The following is a 19,639-nucleotide window of genomic DNA, read 5'->3' on the forward strand; positions in this document are numbered from 1 at the left end:
TGTCCCTTCTGAAGTCACCCAACACATCACCGCAAAGTGTCAGGCTCGTTGCTGCTCCTCTACAGTCAAGCACCGCATGGCTTGTGGGCTCCCGCGCTCCCCAGGATGAAGGCAAGGAGTGCACAGGGGAAACGAGAATACGGGAGAGACTCCAGTCTCTGCTCAGCAGTGTGGCGATAGCCTGGATTACCCTTCGTTCTGGGGGGAGCTGCCCCTGGGTTAGAGGAGGAAGGCTGAGGGCTGAAACCAGCTCAGCTCCCTCGGCTCTCAGAGGGAAGGGGGGCAGCGGTCCCGGCCAGGCTGGGGGCCGGGCAGCTCCCCCGGCTCCTGTATGGTTTTCAGCAGTGCAGAACATTTCCTTCTTGTTAAATATCAGATGTTTGAATGATCAAGATTTAATCATAAAGCCATATGTAGATGCATGACGTTAGCTGCTATTTCATGGCTGATTTATGGTCAGTGCGGAGAGGGAAGGGAACAGGGTAATCTGCAGGGTTTGGTCTTGCTGGCAGATAGCACCAGTAATTCCGGATTCTCACCTGTCACTCAGGGATGTTTGTGAGTAAAATCAAATCAAACTGGTGTCAAAGATGAATAAATGGGGTTTATGGTATTAGTGATATTTAGTTATGGAAAAAAAATTTGCCAAGAAGCAAAATGAATGCTATTTACTGTGATATTTTACTCTCTCTGGACATTTAAAGCCAGTTTCAGCTTTTGTTTTTATTTCTGCCTTCATTGTAAAAATCTCTTTCTAAGAGTTTAGAAATCTGCAAAAGAAACATAAAATCTACTACTCTGGCAATCCTAAGGATTTGCAAACATACAGAAAGAATGTGGTTAGCTTTGGGAAACAGACCCATACTTCCAATCTGTCCTCTGCTGTAGGTATTTGTTCAGCAAACAAGTAAGAAGATGATGCCCGTTGGCAGCTTTCACCCCTAATTTTTCATGATTTCTATGAAAAGGTGAAAATTTCACATAAATTCTTTGCATATGTTTACTTGAGTCAAAATATGACAAATTACTTTGTTTTGGGTTGCTTTTTTACATCAGGGAAAAAACAAAATAAGGACAAATTCTGTGATTGGGGGCGGGGAGCAGCTATCTCCCCTGGAGCTAATTTGCTAATTCTGATCAGCTCCAAAGATAACCTTCCTAACTGCGCCTTGGAAAGAAACAGGTGGGGAAAAAGATCTGAAATCAGCTACAAACAGGTTTGTTCCTTTGGGCGAGGATAAAGTTTCCAGAAGGGCCTTGCAGCGAGGGGAGGGCAAACTGGGTCAGTTCAGCTGCTGGTTCCTGCGGCGGCCGTGGCACCTCGCTGTCACTGTCACCCTTAGGTGTGCAAGGCAGGAGGCTGCTCTTTTCTTCAACACCAGTGTTTAAATCGGAGCTTTTAAGCACCTTTGCGTACTCTCCATGTGACGTTCTGGGTTGCAATGGGCAGGGCTATTTCTGGTTGTTTCATTTCGTAAATTAATCCGCAGAGTGTCCCGCTGGCCACTCGTGCGGTTCCCCATGGGGAGATGGAGCTGAGTGATGTTTCTCGAGCGTTACTTTAGGTCAGCAGAGGGGTCTTTGGTAATTCTGACTAAATTCATCTGCAGGACCAGCCTTCTGGGTTAAGCAACCTGAAAATAACATGGTTCATGGAAGATTTCTTAAAAACGTTTTAGCGTGTGTTTGCTTAAATCACGTGGAGATGCTGCCTGAGGGGCTGTGGTTCACAGGGCAGAGCAAGAGGGGTGTCAGGTTTGGCTCGCACAGTGCTGCTTGTCCTAGGCCAGCCCTGGCCCTGCAGGCTGAGACTTGCTCTTTTGGGTCTCTGATGCCATGGAGAGCGTTTAGTCCTAAACCAGCCGTACAGCCTGGTCTGAGTGCGAACACAGCAGAGCTGCATTCAGCGCTGCTGAATTTCATGGAAATCGGTACCATTCGGCTCTTGGGAACAGCTCTGCTCCTGCCGCTGCTGAAGCCTGTGGACTCGGCCGCTTTCCGTGCTTCTTTGCAGGAGAGACTGAGCTTTGTGGAAAGAGTAAAGGAGCTGAGTACCTGGAGATCATGGTGTCACCCTGGGCACGGGCTGGAGTTCGGCACCGGGCGTGAGGGTGGTGTCACTCGGGGATGGCAGTAGCTCCGTGCACACCATGCCATCCCACCCCTGGCCAGGAGTTCTGCTCCGTTCAGGCTTACTCGCCCCTCTGTAGTCAGATGTCTTGGATCTGCTGATGAACGTGTGTTGCCTTCTCCCACCACAGCCCCACTGGACTTCCAGCCACGGGTGGCCGTGGCCAGCACAGCCGTGAGGTTCTCTACTTTGAGAACCAGCACAGCCTTGACCATCACCGTGCTTCACAGGTACTTTTCCCCTTCCTGGACGACGTATCCTAAACGTGCTGTGTATGTCAGTGTGGAATAGATGGTCGCACAGGTGGCTGCTCAGCTGCACCTGACAATGTGTTTCTTTTATTGCCATGCTAAAGAAGCCTTGCTCAGGGGCTCCTCCTTACCCGCTGAGGGTCAGTTTGGCTCAACTCTGTTTCGCCTCCGTGTGTTTTCAGTATGTAAACATCAGACTCCTGGATGGTAGTGTGTTTGGACTCCATGAGGCCTGTAGAATCTAAGCGTTAAAAAAAAAAAAAAGGAATGAAAAATAACAAAAACAAAACAGAAAAGCCCCAAGACCCGTGTTACAGTCCGTGCTTTGAAGTTTTTGCTTCTGTGCCGGTGATCGATGCAGCTGTGTTGTAAAGGCCTTGTTCTTGAAATGAACCAAACCAGGCTTTTTTTTTCTGTTTTTTTCTTGTTTTTTTAATCCTTTCTTCCCTACTTAAGAGTGCATCCAGCCTTGTCTGCTGCAGTTCCTTCCCTCCCGCCCCCCCCGTTCCCATTCCCTAGGGAAACACAGGTGTCAATCCAGTGTTGCAGGTCATGTTGTCCTTCCCTGGCAGCCGTCGGTCATTGAACGTGTGCATGTTGATCACGGCGTCTGTCTTCACCATGACGGGTGGCTGGGGCTTGTGTTTGACCCGTCGCTGGCAGGTGAGCGACAGCCGGATCTCATCGGCCACGGCGCTGCAGAAGGAGCGCTGGGGAGAGCAGGGACAAAAAGCACCGTTACTCCTGGCAAAATGTTCTGCTAACCTCTCAGTGAGCTGGAGGATGCTGAAACTAGGCTCTGCGGAGGGTGAGCATGAGGTTTAGGCTGCATTTAAGGTATCAGCTGTGCTTAGTGGGACTTCAGTGATGCACGGGCGTCTGGTTGACCCCTCTCTCCTTTGGCAAGAATTGTACCTTTGACAAAATAAACCCTGCAAAAGGCAGAGCTGTAGGCGGCCGTTGGAGTGCCGGTGCTTTGTGTGATCCCTGCTGGGGGTCTGGTAGATTTATCTGCTGGGAATCAGAGGGCTATCGAAGCCTGCTGGGCTTGCTAGTGGGCAGTTTTCCTCCATCTATCTAGTCCATCACACGGGCAGCTTGCTTTGATTTCTGGTCATGCACACAAATGCACTTTCCACTTATTGTACCATGACATGTAAGGAAGAGGGTAAAACATAAAAGCAGTCCTCTTGTTTCATGAGCACTAATCAGCCACTGCGGGTGGGATGGGCCGTTTGTATAGGTGTTGTGAGAAGTTGATAAAATGGCATGAGGCTTCCTGGTGGACCCTGCCCAGTTCCTTGAGGCTCTTTGAACAGGAGTGGGGAGAAGAGATGGAGACGTCACGTGTGTACACATTACACCTGGAATATGCTACACGATTGCATGTGATAGTGGCGAGTGGATGTAACAGCTCAGAAAGGTCCCTCCCAGGGACCTCTGTCCGTATTTTCATGACTTATGTGTCGCCTTGCTCAAAATTACCCTACAACTGTTTACTAGTCTAGTTACTGCAGCAGCGGATGACCCTGATCGGAGTAGATGTGATTTTCCCCCTGACCTGAGGCTGTCGGAGCGGGACAGAGCAATGAGCCTTAGGGGATGGCATTTCGGGGATGCTGCATTTCAGCCCTCGAGCTGCAGGCGCTTGGACGTCCAGGCAGCAGGGGTAGGGCTGAGTCCCGCTGCCCGTCTCCCTGCCTGTCTCTGGGGTCAGCGTGCAAAATCCTCAACGGCTGGGCTAGTGGCGGTGCAGGGAGACGGAGGAAATCAGTACCTGCTCACGCTCCGCTGTTTTGCGCAGCTTGTAGATGAACTCCACCATGGCCACGAAGACAGACAGCACCAAGCCTGCTGCCAAAACGATGAAAATCCCACCGATGTTTTGGATGCCCAGAGCGCTGGCCTCCTTATTCTCATCTTCAGGGCAGCCATTCCCTCGCCACCACTTCTCCTTCATTACGTGGAGCTTGTCCTCCTCCTGGAGCTGGAGGATGGCAATGGTGATCTTGTCCCTGTACGGTGACCCTGGGGAGGGGGAACACCATTACACAGAGGGAAAGTGGGACAAAAAAATCATGCAAAGCAAGGAATGTGTCTGCGCTAAGCAGGGCTGTTCAGACCTCTGTTCAACAGGCAGGCAGCATAAGCTTTGGTATTTGGAAATTTGCTGTTGGGAATGGACTGTCTTAATCCCATCTGTTGTATTTGCAGTAACTAGCCCCTCTCCCAGGCTACCTACAGAAACCCCACTGCTGTGACTTACCCATGGGAGTCCCAATCCCGTAGCCTTTGGAATCGATGAGCCCCCCGATCTGAGTCAGGTTGCAGTTCCTCTGGGTGATGTATTCGATGGTGGTTGACTCCATCAGCAGGGCGTAATCGGCTGTCAGGGTTCGCTGGATTCCTTCCTCATTGTTTTTAACAAGTGCTGTGGGCTTGCTGCTCATGAAAGCCCACATTTTTTCAAAGGTGGAAATTTTGGATTTCTGGAAAAACGACACACCCCACCCCCAAAGTAAAAATTAGTCCTCTATTTGCTGAAACCTCATGTCTTTGCAGTAAATGATAATACCAGCTTGAGAACAGATCACGTAACGGAACTATTACCAATGTGACCTTGTCTTAAATCTCTCCACTTTCACTGCCCAGCATTGTTTGGCTTTGCGTTGCCATAACAAGGGACCAGTTCAGCACACTCCCCGTTGCGCAGACGCTCGGCACTCACAGCTCCAGAGACCTTATCCTGGAGGTGGGACCGAGCCGTGCGCTCCCTGCAGTGAGGAACAGCAAGACCCTGCCTTGATGCCCTGCAGCACTTGCTAGTGTGACAGGCTATCACTATATCTGTTTAAATGTATTAGTTTCCTAACCAGAATTTTGTTTATCCTGTAATATTTCTGCACAATGAGAGAAGACAGAGAACATTTCAGAGGGCATGTTTTTCTCTTTTGCATGCACTATTATATTTTTGTCTTTCCTCAAGCATCGCAAGGAAACATGTCTCCTCTGAGATATGTGCAACTGCCAAACAAATTTAACATATCCACATAAACAGAGGCATAGAAAATATTCAAGAAGATTGTCTTACGGCTAAAAATAAACATAGATATTCTTTCACTATCAGCAGGCATTCTGTTAAAAAAGGAGGAATATGTTTTCTGGCTTACTATTCATGTGAATGTTTTCTTCTTCTTCTAGAAAATGCGTTGGGTGAGAAGAAATGGTTATTTTATGTCTTTCCATAACATTTGAAATATACCATTTATCTATGACCACCTTCCAAATTGTCTCTATGGAGGTTGTCACAAAAGACATAACCATCTTCAGTTTAGAAAGACTTCCCAGGAAAGGCCCATCAGCTTTCTCTTGAGGTACCTCCTTGGTTGGTCACTGCACTTGGGTGAAGGTGGCTGTCATCAACCCAGCTCTATACATCCATCTGAGCTCTGGGAAAGCACTCGGATACTGAGGCTTGTGTTCGTGCTCCTGCCAGCTCCTTATGTGCCATTCTTTTCTGCCTAATTTCTTGTTTTTCCTAGGGCTCTTTTTGCCTTCTTATTTTATAAGAGACAGCTTAGTCAGCCAAAAACTCCTCTTCCCTGCCACTGCTTAGCAAGAGCCTGAAGCTGGCTGGTAAGTTGGAGGGGCTGGTAAGTCTTTGTGCTTTGCCTTGAATACGGGTAACTGCCCACCTGCAGCTGCACGAGGAGTCGCTGGGACAGAAGCTGTGCTGTCGGGTTTAGCTGTCGTTTATCTCCGTTTCAGGCTCTGTCCTTCCGTAAGAAAGCAGGAGATGGAGCCCCAGCCCATCCCAACTGCTGCTATCGCATCTCCCCCTCACCCTTTCAGTATCACCCAAAATGTGCCAGCATAGGTTCTTCTGATAACAATGCTATGATAACGGTAAATTAGCTAGGAAAACAAGTCCCTCGTAAGGTTTTATATTTCAAATGCTTTACCTGTCCACCTCCTTTTTTTCAGCATGTTTAACAAAAGTTAAACAAAAGCTTAACGCCCCAAAGTTGGTTAGCGTAGCGCAGTGACAAAGGCTGTTCCTCTGTCTTTAACCTGGTGCGCTCATTCTCCCGACTGAAATACCCACGGACTCATTTCTTCTCAGTTAAAGCTCTTGCTTGTTATAATCCACTTGATGAACATGCAGTAGTGGATGTGCCGGAGCAAACTTCATTCAAGAGGCAGGATAATCTCCCTCACTTGAAAATCTGGGCCAGTGCCTGTAAGGTAGATTTGTGGTATCTATCAAACCTCAAAGAGCAGCAAGAAATGTAGCCTCCAAAAGGATTATTAAATATCTGTGCATTACAATGGGTAATTGAAATGAATAGCATACTCCGCTTGCTGATAACGACTTGTTTAACATTTATATAGTTCACATCAGAGGCCTCTGGGTTCACTGCCTCTCCTTTTCTCTCCTTCTCTTCCTGCATTTAACGCTCCTTGGGTGTTGACACAGAGCTCTTAAACAACATCAGTGTTCTCCCAGTTTAAAGCATAGAGCAAAATAAACTGGCAAAAAATCAATAGGCTGCATTTAGTGAAGCTAATAGGACTTGCATGAGGCATTGTAGCTCTTCAGGCAACTTAAATTACATGAGACAGGGTTCCCTGGAAGAGAAAAAAACACTTTTCTCTTCTCTTCCTAAATCACTGCTTCTGACCAGCTGAAAGGACTTAATTGCGTTTTGAAATGCCAGGAGGAGCCCAGCTTTCCCTGCCCCAGCTGCGCTGCTTCGAGCCCCCTCCGGGCATCCTGGGTGGGGGGCACCCGTGGCAGGGTGGGCACCCTCTGTGCTGGAGCACACCGGGGCGAGGGCTCGGCACAGGCCGGAGTTACCTGTCGCTGCTTCCCAAGCCTAGTGAAACGGCCGAAAGAAAGACCCGGCAACACGGGGGCGAGCCCCTTGGCGAGGAAGGGCTGTCCCCCCGCAGCAAAGTGCTGCTGGCTGCGGTGGCCTCATCTCCCCCAAAGATAAGGCAGGCTAGCTCCTTCGGGGAGGGCAGGTCGAGCCCTCGGTGCAGGCAGCGCGGCCCCGCACACGTCTCTGCTCAAGGCAATCTCAGGCTCTCCCCGTAGTCTAAAACCTGCCACCTCCTAACTGGGAATTTATTTCCTATTAGTTTCTTTAACTTAGCTAACATGAGATAAGAACACTCCTGTTCCAAGTGAAAATTCACCAGCCGTAATTCTCAGCACAGCACCAGCAGTTTGATAGACCTGGCTATTTGTTAAAAGTCCAATTTAGAAGCAATTGTCAGTCATTGTGAGAGCAGTCATCAATCAAAAATTGCAGGAGCAACTGTGGTGAGGAGTGTACAGTGCTCCAGCTCACACCTAATTCAACCACTGGATGTTTTTTCCTATTAGGGGAAAAGTTGTCCTTCCCTCTCCTCCTCTCAGAATACTTCAGCCATGCTGCAACGGTGGTCACTTATTTATGGGAATTTGGAGGACGTTACCTGAGAACATTTGCTGCGCTGTGGCTAGGTGCAAATTTCTTCTCTATGGAATCATGATTTATTTTTATGGGCTGCATAAAAGAAATGTGAGTTGGTGGCAGGCAGAGAGACCCTCCTGTGCCCCCGTGTCCTCTGGAGGGTCCCCAGGTCCCCGCAGGGACAACTTCGCTGCCAAAGGCAGAAGAGGAGGAACTGCTTGGTTGCTCTGAAGCATTAAGATAAATGGCTTGACACTGACTTCTTCCTGGCAGAGAAATTCCAGAGGTATGAACTCCTGAACATTTGAAATGATGGAGATTATTGCTAATAAACAAAGGCGGTAGTTTAACGCTGCTGATCCCTGCAGCCAGGGTTCACACCAGGGTGATCGTGTCTCCCTTCTGCTTACAGCTCTCCCACCGATTCAGGTGAGGGGAGCTTCTCCTCCTTTCGATCGGGATAAATAAGATCAGAATCTGGTCTGCTGTTCTCTGCATCTTAATAAAACCCTGCGTTATTACTAAATGAGATGCATGCATGGAGAGCTGAGTACCAGCCCCTCTGAATGCAGCAATTGCCAACGACACTAGGAACGCCTCTAAATTCATTCTTCAGAGTCACAGCTCAGAAGCTACCTTTAATAACCAATGCTTCAAGACCAGTCACCCAAATAAATTAATGGAATAGTTTAGAGGAGCCACTACAAGGCATCTTGCCAAGACATATATGCTTTTTTATCAGTGGAATTGGCAAGAAAGTAACTTTCAGGCTTAAGATTTTCAATTCCAGCTTGTATGAAAAAATAAATTGATTTTCACCAACTGAAGATACTTACTCTTGAGGATTTAACATTTCTGTACAAGTGAATATATATGTACACACATACACACACACTCACACTCGTACTCCAAACTGCACATTAAACCTGGCATTTGTTCAGGGAGAGACAGCATCCTTTGCAAGATATGAAGGATTTCTGGCATGATTTATAATGAATGCTAGATGCTGTTCCTAAATTAATTGATCTGTGTTTATTCCTGTAACTTGATCTGCATTGCCAGCGAATAAATAGCCTCTCCAAAGTTCTTTTCATTAAGTTGAAATCTGCCAGTGTGGCTGATAAAACCGTCTCTTCTGCTTCCCACTCGCCGTGGCTGGTTGGCTCAGCTGCACCGGCAAAACCTTTGTGCGAGCAGGATCGCTGGCCGTGGGTCTGCCCCAGAGACGTGTTTTGGCTTGGTTCAGCAGGGGTCTTCTGCGGTGACTTCAGTGAGCTCTGCAGGAACCCTCGCTCAGCCTGACCACAGGCAGAAAACGGGTTGGCGCGTTGGGAACCGTCTCGGGGAGCAGCGTGCAAGGCATTTGCCTTCCTCTTCCGTTTCCCATTGCTCCCTAAGCCCAGCTCTGGGATCGGAGCATAGACGAAGGAGCCGCAGGGCCCAGGCTGCAATGGGGGGGTCAGTGTAGGTGGTTTGCAGCTTCTTTGACATGGAGATGCGGGGGAGTGAGTTCCTAATGTGAGGGAACAACTTTGGGGAACAGTCATACAAGGAGCAACGTAGCAATGTCGGCTGAGTCCTAGCGGATAATCGACAAAGTGGGTACGGGGGGATTCCAGCCAGGATGCCGCCATCCACCTTTTGTCCCAGCAACGACAGCCCGTTCCGCAGACTGCAGGAGTGCTGGCCCAGCAGGAGCTTGTCAAGGGCAGCAGTCACCCAGCAGCCTGCGTAACCCCCTTTTAGCAGAGTGGGGGACGGTGACGTGAAGCCTCGTGCGCTTGGCCGTGCCTTCAGTCCCACCCATCCGGAGGGAGCGCAGACCTCAGCAGACACCGGAGGGGCCCGTTGCTCTGTCCCCCCGACCTTCTGCTGTTTGACAGATGTCCCCGTGCAGAGCCGCTGCACTGAAACCACCGCGGGTTTGCCCAGTCATTCGACAAAGACCTCGCCGAGCGGTGGGAGAAGTTCTGGCTCCCCCGTACTTCTCTGTACACGACGGAAAAGTGAACATGGCATCCCACGCGAGCGCTCCCGCTGCTCCAGTAATCGAAATGCTTGTCAGAAGGGACATCCCTGAGAATTCATCTCCAAACAACGATAATAATAAAAAAGAAAAAGGAAAATACACCACATCGATAAACCCTGCCAAATGCCTGTTAGAAGCCTGAAGAATTATTCTGATGGATAATGATACAAAACAATAAATATACTGTGTCCTTGATGATTTTTTAAAAAGACAATTTCCTTTTATTCCTATATAAAACTCTTATTGGAAAGAGTAGTTAAAACACACCAGAAGTCTGTCTTTTCCTGATAGCTGTTCTAGGTTTATATTGCTTTTGGAAGGTGACGCAATGCATCTGACCACGCCAAAGACAAAACTGCAGGCACCAGCTCCACTGCAGAAAGCAAACTAACCAGCAGCAACCTGCTATTCTGTGCAACATTTTAATTTCCCAGAATAATTAAAGATAAAACCAAATGAAATCCTCCATGTTTCTTTACCAACCCGTGTTGCTGCCTGTCAAAGTAAGCATGGAGATTCGGAAAGTGTAGTGGCTCCTTAACCAAGCCATAGCCAAGAAAAGTTGCAGAAGAATGCTGCTGTTTCTTGTTATTAAAATTCAGCACATTCGCTTCCTCTAATGAGTCTTGGCAATTAAACTGCTGACAGCCTAGTCTAGCTGCCTTTACACTGTGCCTATTCAAATTGTTGCGGTATTCCAGACACAACCTGCTTTTTAAAGCATGAAGTATGTTTGTCACTCTCCGGCCCACGCATTTCCTTCTGAATTAGGGTGACCGGAGGGAGAAGGATTAAGAGGCGCGGGGGGAGGCAGCCCTGTTCCCGCAGCCAGAGGCTCTGATCTGCCAGTGCTCCCGTCGCCCTGCTGATGGGAGAACCAAAGCGTCGCACCGCCGGAGTGCTGCAGCCCTGAGCCCGCCGCAGGGGCCGGAGCTCCCGGGAGCGTGGCTGGGACCCTGCATCGCCTGCGTAGGGATCTCCCAACCCTCCCTTGGAAGGCGGCTTCTGAGTTCATCGTTGAATTTAAATTCCTCTCTAAGCCAGGGTGATCATTCCTTAGATTAATCACCCTTCATTTCTATTCCTGTATTCTCTCACTCTTTTTTTTTTTAAAGTGTGTTTTTACGGGCCAGCTGTGGCTTTAAAGGTCTTTTTAAGTCTCTCCGTTTCTTCCCATTTTTGAGGCAATAGTGAAATAGGAATGCTCTTAGCACCCTCCTCTGCAGTGCTAACTTCTGAAATTAATTATACTTTAAAAAGAAGAAAGTAATGTAATTTGATTCTGATGCATCAGTGGTGTTATCTTGCACAGGGTTCCAGAGGTTAATAAAACTTGTCTACATTAATGTGAGTACCTGAAGGACAAGAAAGATATTTCAGCTGTAAAAAATACTGGTCAGGGAGAGCCTTTTGCAACATCTGGCCAGGTTTCGGTTGCATTTGTTCTCTTCTCTGCCCCTGAAGGCCAGGTCAGCCTCTGTGGAACTGTTACTGCAGAGACCGGAGCTGCCATGGTTGGGGTGTGAAGTAGGGAAGATACTTTGGGGAATGTAGGATTTTTCTGTAGGACTTTGATGTAAGATATGCCTGTCCTGTTGTGCCTAATATGTGCTTCATTTTAGGGTGTCTGAGCCAATATCGGGTACAGTCTCTGAAGCTGTAAAATCAATAAAAGGTTGTAATTGTGACTTCAGTTAGCAGCAGGGAGAGGGGAAATTAGCCATGATGTGAGTCTAGGTAAGCTAAACCGACAGGGGTCAAGGTCTGGACAAGGACGCGAGACTGTGAAACAACCTGCTTGTAAGGAGAAGCAGTGGTGGCGCAGGAGGCTTTTTGCCTTTGGTTCTTTGTTCTCGCTCCCGTTGGCCTGAGAGCGTTGCAGCTGCCTGGATGGTAGAAAGCTTTTGCCTGGGCTCACCTTGAAGAAGGTCATAGTAGCTCCATCCTTCACTGCTCCGTACTCTATTTTTGTCTGCTTTGCCAAGTCATCTGCCGAGTCGATGGGGGATTCCATCCTCTCCACCGTCAGGAAGGCGGCAAGGTTGGCCGTGTAGGACGAGATGATAATTAGGGTGAAGAACCACCATATGCCACCGATGATCCGTGTAGACAGTGCTTTGGGCATCAGCTCAGAGCCTGGGGTGGGAGAGGGGGGAGGAGGAGGAGGGAAGAGGAAACAGAGAGAAAGGACTCGGTTTATATATACGTACGTACATTACACACATACATATAGATATAAAGGATTAGGTTTCACTGTCAAAACTGTACGAGCTATGCAATTAAAGCCAACTGTTTTTGAGGCAAATCATCCAGACATCTTGCATGCAAGGAAGTCAGTGGGTTTTTTGTAGCATTTGTAGAGAAACCCTCTCCCGTTATTGCTGACCTTGGGTACAGTGCACAATTTACAGGAAACATTCAAACTGAAGTAATTAACTAGGCTGCTTTTATGAGATTTAAATAGCAAGCCATTTATGAACTTTTATGAGTGTTTTGTTCTGCCATTTAAAAAGTGCTTTGCTTTTATATGGATTACTTTTCAAAGGACTCACTCTAGGGAGTGTGTTCAAATACACAAGGTTTAAAAAAAAATCAGACAGTGAGAGAAAGGAACTATCAGGGTCCAGTACTTTGAATACTGGTTAGAAGTAGGGAAGCAGGAGATGTTACAGCATAAAAGGTGTAACAGGTCTGGAATGACTTTTATTGAGCAGACATGAAGGACTAAATGGGTTGTGCTATTTTTGTAATTGCCCAAGACATCTTTTAAAGCCAGGAAGGAGCTTTGGGTTTGAAACAGCTGTGTTCAGAGGATATCTCCAACCTGGAATTTGGAACAAAGATTGGGCTTGCAAAGCAATTTTAAGCACTGTGGCATCAAAGCATAGCATGGAGTGTAGCTTTTCTCCTATCTGAGTGCGGCACGGAGGCACCAGGAAGCAGAGGAGCTTTGGATATCGAGGGCTGCTTCAGTTCTTCTCAAGATCCCACTTCTTTCCCATTCCATCTTCACCCTTTGATGCATTGGATGGTGTGGCATCAGTCTAGCTTTGATATTTTTTTCTTCTTAGATGCAGAATAGAGTTAAAAAGAATACAGCTCTTTTCATTTATCAGCATCTGATAAGAGGATGATTCATCCTGCTAAACCGTCTTGCTGGGAACTGTCACTGTCCATCAGGGCAGCCAAGATCTGGGAAGAATCTCTGTTACACGCTGCAGCGGTGGCGTAGGAGGAGCGCGGAGCAGTAGCACTGTGCATGCCACCAAGCCAATGCTGTGGTTCTTTTGCTCTCTGGGTATAATGACTGATACACAGTAAATTGAAGTGTGACAAATGTTTGACATTTTCCGCTTATTTCTATTCCTGGACTTTCTGCAATTAGATCACAGCTGAATTTTGTTCCTTGTTCAGAGCTGCTCACAAGCTCCCCCTCTGCTGTCATCCTAACAGATTTACTCTATTCATTCCATCTATACATATTCTATTTGCTCTCTTCCATCCACTTATATGAATGTAATCCCATCCATATCCCACTTCTAAGGTCCCTGTCGCACCAGTAACACTGAAAAAGCTCAGTCTCGCACGCAGCGGCTGCCAGGGAGAGCTGCTGGAGGAGCCCTCGCCATCCTCTCTGCCCCAGCAGCCTTCACCCTGCGCCAGAGGGAGTTTCAGGCCATTTCACAATGTGCAGAAGGACCAGATGAGGATGAAAATGGAGACGGACCAGCGGGCAAGATGCCCTGACTTCTGTAAAAGTTGATTTAAAACAGAGGGAGCCAGGACAGAGATCCTGAAATTAAACAAATGGCTTGAATTAACAGAAGTAGGAATTTGCAGAATCTGTGGGATGCTGCTGAGTTTGGTGAATTAAACAGCTGAGGGAGACCAAGGCAGTGTTCCTCCTCGGGCACGGGGGTGGGTGCTCCTCTGCACACCAGCAGCAGCACACGTGCAAACACACCACTGCTCCATCATGTAGCTGTGTGCTTCCAGACGGCAGGCTCGGGAGCTGCTCCTTCTGACACCTGCCAGAGCGTGCACGCTTCATTAATAGTAATTATTGTTATGCAGTGGCACGTGTGTGCCAGCAGCCAGCTGCAGCTCCTGGGGCTCTGCCTCGCTGGGCCAGCGGTGGGTCTGTCCCGGGAGCTGCGGGGTGAGCTCCTGGGATGGGGGCTTTGACCCGCAGAAGGCAGAAAGTACAAATAGAAGCAGGTGTCAAAAAAAAAAAAAAAAAAGAGTGAGAAGCTCTGGCCTGCTCTGACACAGAAGAAATCGGATGGCTTTCTTGGCATAAAAGCCTTGGACCTTTTCCTGCTGCCCCAGACAGGGCTCGGCCCTGGCACACGGCCCCCTCCGTTTCTCCATCCCTGCAGTGCAGGCGAACCGACACGGCTCAGTGGGTGTCTGGGTGGAGATGAAGTTCAAAGTGAGCGCATAACAACAGACACGGTCGCCAAGAGCTCCTGAGCTGCAGATGGCAGCCAGTTCCCCTGGTGAGATTATTGTCTCGTTAGCCCTTTGCTGGCCTTGGCCCCAGCCAGAGGCTGCCTGCCGAGCACGCGGCTCCCTGGGGAGCGGCTCCCGTGGGCGCTGCGCTGCCGTGGGCACGTCTCCATTGGGAGCAGTGGGCGCCGAGCGCTTCCCAGCACGGCGGGTCCCAGGAGGTGCCGGAGGAGAGCTGCCTCCCCTCTCCCACACCTCACCGCCTTTCAGCGGGGAGCCGTGCTGACGAGCGCTTCTGTGCCTGTTCAGATGTTTTATCTCGTTCCTGTTACAAACAAAGTCACAAACAAAATAAATTTTAAATTTAAAAAGCCACGACAAAAGGCCTGTGCTGGAGAACCGGCAGGAGGGTGTGTGGGCGGGGAGGCACCGCCGTACCTTGCTGCATCAGCGCTCCCATCCCAAACCAGAAGCTGTTCAATAGGGTGAAGTTATTCTCCACGATGTCTGATCCTGGGTTACAGGGATGAGCATCGTACCACTCGTATGGGCTGAACCTACGGCGGCACATGGAAAGCGAGAGCTCATTAGTCGGGATGTGGCATGACAAGACCCTAAAGGAACAGGAAAAAAAGAGCCTTAATACATCTGGTGCTGCTGTGCAGGGCCTGCTGACCCCTTCGGTTGTGCAGCTTGTTAAAGAAAAAGACAAATTCAGCCAAGATTTTCAGAAGTGACCAGCGTGGCTCTAAGCCCCATGTCCTGCATTGCTGACAGCAAGGAAACCTGAGCAGCCAGGTCCTTCTGAGGTATCTCAGGTTGCTTCCCCAAAGCCTTCGGTCACTTCGGATCATCTCTGCAACACTAAGTCACACGACAGCAGCTGGAGCACACGACTATGGGATGGGATGCGGTGGAGACGCACAACCTCTAGTATGCAACAGTTCCAAAATGTGGGAAAAAATGGCGTTTCTAGATCAATTGAGGAGAGATGCTGCAGTGGTTCTGTAGCAGTTGCTGGGACAAACCGCAGTATTGCAGGGGACTCTCCTGCAAGCACCGCTGTGAATGTAGCTCTTTTAGCCAGGATCTGGGGAGGATCCTCAACAGGAGAGACGCTAATATTTTTAGAGCTGTTTATTTACATTTTCTAAGAGTCCCAAATTTTGCAGAGATTAAATTAAAAACATAATTGGTATAATTGCTTTTGAACCAGGCATTAATTATCATCTCCGCTTCCTTCTGAAATCCCTGTAGCTTCACAGCAGCCCTTTCTCAAAGCCCAGCCCCCAGTTTGTATTAGAAGATATTCCTCTCTGCAATTCTCTGCCAGCCATGCTGCTACCCAAGGAGATGTCTTGTTGCTTAATTTCCGGGCGCCCTCAATCAGACAGTTGGATGTGTTTGGAGAAAAGAGCCGCAGCTCTCTCCCAGGTGCCTCTCAGCACAAAACACTCCCCTGGCAAACACCAGCCCCGGCCTCTGCTCTGCACAGCCGCGCCGTGAGGCTCCCCTTGGAGCCCGACACGCGGGGACGTTCCGCAGACACGGAGCCACGGTTCCCGGGCACGTGAACCGAGCGGGGCAGAGCCCAGGAGGGTGCCGGTGGGGAAGACCCCATCGTGGGGCGTGGACCAGGTGCAGTGCACAGGGCTTGCAGTTTTAGAAAAGTTCATCCTGGGTACATCTGTCCCTCTTTTTGCTTCTATTTTCCATGATCCCGCTTGTTTGTCCAGGTAATGGCTGAGCTGTTCTTACTGCCCACCTCCCTCTGCTTTTTTAAATAAGAGTAAATCAGAAAGGAAAACGAGAATCAGGCTGAATTCAGACCTGGCTTTACATGCTGCCTCCTCCTTTAAACTTGCTGTAAATTTGTGCCAGAGGTGTATAAAGGATGGCGCCTGAGCCCTTTCTGTCGAATAAAGGCAGAGTTCAAGAATTAGATGAAAACTTTCTTGGGCTGCCAATGAAAGAATATAAAATGGAAAAGGAATTGGTAAGATCAAATGAGCCTGACAAGATGACACATTGAAGAACTTCAAGGTCTCTGAGTGAAAACCTACTGGTGCTGCTCAAATTACAGAGAAATATTCAGAAAACTGCAAAGCAGCGACAGAGTCTTCGGTGCTTGAAAAGCGAGTGGGACCATTAGCGGTAACAGAGGGGTAATGAAGGAAGAAGCGAGCAAAGCTCGTTGACCCCATACAGCTGGAGCCATAATAAATGGGGGCTGCTCAGGATGCACCGTGGGCTGGCTCCCCCCTCCTCAGGTGCAGAACGGGATCTGAGAAATATTTCATCAAAACCTGTGATTATTTTCTTGTCTCTTCTTGGCCTTTTTGGCAGGGAAACGGGAGCATTTCAAAGTAGGTTTAAAGATCTAACGCAAAATACTTTTGAGTCTAAATTGCATCTCCAGAGAAATTTCTTATGGATGACCCAGTCCTCGTTCCAATTAAGATGAATGTTAAACCCACCCGCCCCGTTGTGCACCCAAAGGTGATTAGCTGTAATTTGAAGGCCTTGTGAGTCTGAGGACAGGTGACAATTCAAATCAGCCAGCTGCACAGCCCACTCGCAACCTCACGCCGGAGTTACCAGACAAATTACCCCCCACGAAGCCTTATAAATTGCTGGTGTTTATTGCTCTTTGGGGGCTGGGGTGGTTAGGAGCAGAGGCTCCATCAATAACTAAGAAAGACTGATTAAAAGGGGAGATGGATCAAATACATCCTTTGCCTGCCTCTAAATAGTCCCTAAGTTGCTTTTAAGTGGCATTGACCTATGATGATAGCGTCAGCAGAGGACTCTGGTGCCTAGTTCAGGAGACTCATGTCTCTGAATTAAGGCTTTGCTATTTTGACCATGGTTTTCTCCTGAGAACTGAATTTTAGAGGCCTTGCTGGTGTTAAAAGCAAATATTGTTTCCATTACTTCTGAAAGTGGTAAATATTTTCCACATGAAATCTCTTGCTCTTCATCTCTCTGTGTTAAAAGATCCTTCCTGCAGAACCTTAATTAGACCAAATACTTGGTGTTCTTTGAAAGAATAGGAAGACAGAAGAAAGTAGGATCTGGACAATTTGGGCTGGATTTGGCTATTATATGAGTTGGGAAAAATAAACTCATAAATGTAAAATTGTATTTGAATTGTCATTCCAAGCTGCACAAGCCGTCTAATACTTTATGGCAGCAGAGCCCATCTAGCTATGTTCTGCATGGCTAGCAGAGACATAAAGTGCAGGAGTTCTATCAGTCATCGCAATATTTCTCCTTTTCATAATTACCTCGGGTTCATTTTCCCAGGCGAGTGTCTTTTCCTGCTGAGAGCGTCTGGTTCCTCTCTGACACAAAGCAAAACCGCTGAGCACCTCATCCTGCCCCGCTGGAGTCCCCGACTCTTCCCAGGGGCTTCGCTTGGGGCAGGACAAAGGGGGCAGCAGCCTTTTGCCCAACTGTCCTGCATCTTGTGTGGTCCCTGGCCACTTGCCCAGCAGTTGCCTGTGGCCAGGGGGGTCTGCGGGACAGAGCTGACGGGAAGGTGGGGAGATGCGTTAATGGCAACGGCGCTCTCGGCTTCGTACCATGGTAATACCTGCTGCCAGTTCTGTGCGTTCTGACACGATCTCTGAGGTTGTTTTCATGAGTTGCTGTTTGTACTGCAATGCTGGCAGAGCCCAGGGCTCTGCTCCCAGGGAGCACTGTGCAAACAGCCTGCAAAGCCGTCCGTGCTCGGACAGCTTCTGTGGGACCTCGGGAAGTGCCTGGAGACCAGGTGTATCTCCATTTGATGGAGCTGCGTTGCAAAGGCTAGGGAGGAGAACGACTGCAATTAAAATCTTGAACGTGGAAGGCTGCCTGTGTCCTCTAAGGGTGAAGTGGAACCTCTCCAGCTCTGCACCTCTGCAGAGGAAGGTTCAGGTGATGTAGCTGCTTTGCCATCCCAGATGGTTTGGAGCACTAATACTGTCTGCTAAGCCGAGTTTGCTTTGACAACTGCTGTTACGTGTAATTAGGATATTGCATAGTAAACTCAGGAAATCATCTCTAAATGCCTCTGTGGACCTGAGGGATGTTGAAAATTGCAGATTTGTTGTAACATGAGGGTTAATGGATTCTGGTGCTGCAGTTTCGTATTTAATCTTTACTTTGACTATCTGATTGATGTCAGTGGATTGGATAGAAACTGGTTGCTGAAGGATGCTCGGAGGAAAACAGAGCACAGCAGCCCTTGGAGGACAGGGTCTGCACAGAGCCCTGGTCCAAGGTGTGGAGGTTTCTGAAGGCACCACTGGCATAACTTGAACAGGGAAAAATGAGAAATGAGTGTCTAACTGCAGATTGTGCTTAGGAAACTTCCCTGGGCATGGTGTTTACACAAAATATTTAAGCATCCAGCAAGGGCTGCACATGGCCGGGGAGGGCAGCTGCCTCGCAGGAGGGAGGCAAGTGCTTCGTTTTGGTTTGAAAAGGTGGAATCACACATTGAGAGTGGCCATGGACTGTGTGTCTCATCAAAGACTCTGTGAAATTAATAACACATGCAAATACATGCAAATTCTGCCGCTTTTAAATATAGAGGTTTTAAATATGCTAATCAGATGCATATTAATTTTGTAAACAGGCACATTGTCTGATCCGTAGCAACGAGTTTTCCATTCTTTTGATATAGGGAAGGTTTTGTGGGAGCTTTGCTGGTGGAGGGTTCAGGGACAGGAGCTGAAAGTGGTGCAGGACACGAGCTTTGTGTCCAGGACACAGCAGAGAGGCTGGGCTTCTCCCTGGAGAAGGTGGGTGAGAAGCGACCTAACAGGAGCGTGAATGGTGAACAATACAGAGCGGGGAAATTACCCTTCATTATACCAGGGAGGTGCTAATGAAATGGAAAGGCAACAGAATTTCTAAAATCATAAAAGAAAACGCATTTTAAAATTCTTTTGTACTGGAAGTCTATTAAATCTGTGGAACTGCCTGCCCTGGTATGGCAAAAGAGCCTTAGAGGTTTATGTTAATAAAGCAAACAAACACAAGCACATTTAGTATGGTAAAGCAGTACAAAGGATATAACCCAGGCTGGAGCTGGCAAAGGAGGAAACAAATTTCCCCTGTGGATAGCTCATCTTTAATTTTCACCACGGGGTTTGTATCACCTCTACAGCCATGCTGAGATACAGGTCCGAAAGGGAACACAGACCACGGGAGTGTGGCAGTCGTGAGCAACCCCCCGCCAAGAGACCCGCCTGCCTTTGGGTAATGGACCAAACGTAATTTCATTAATGACCCGGGTTTAATGCTGCAGCTCCCACTGGGTGGTTGGATC

General features: G+C 48.4%; 1 protein-coding gene across 1 annotated transcript in view; it reads right to left on the reverse strand.

Moving 5' to 3' along the window:
- Nucleotides 1–2,897: 2,897 nt before the first annotated feature.
- GRIK3 (glutamate ionotropic receptor kainate type subunit 3) overlaps nucleotides 2,898–19,639 on the reverse strand; it is a 117,213-nt gene continuing 100,471 nt past the window's right edge. The window contains exons 12-16 of the mRNA XM_054802275.1: nucleotides 14,758–14,876; nucleotides 11,789–12,006; nucleotides 4,649–4,871; nucleotides 4,160–4,410; nucleotides 2,898–3,092 (exon numbers count right to left, since the gene is read on the reverse strand). Of these exons, the coding sequence (XP_054658250.1) occupies nucleotides 2,898–3,092; nucleotides 4,160–4,410; nucleotides 4,649–4,871; nucleotides 11,789–12,006; nucleotides 14,758–14,876 (1,006 nt within the window). The remainder of the gene's footprint in view (nucleotides 3,093–4,159; nucleotides 4,411–4,648; nucleotides 4,872–11,788; nucleotides 12,007–14,757; nucleotides 14,877–19,639) is intronic.

Source organism: Grus americana, chromosome 23 (genome assembly GCF_028858705.1).
Source record: "Grus americana isolate bGruAme1 chromosome 23, bGruAme1.mat, whole genome shotgun sequence".
Lineage (NCBI taxonomy): Eukaryota > Metazoa > Chordata > Aves > Gruiformes > Gruidae > Grus > Grus americana.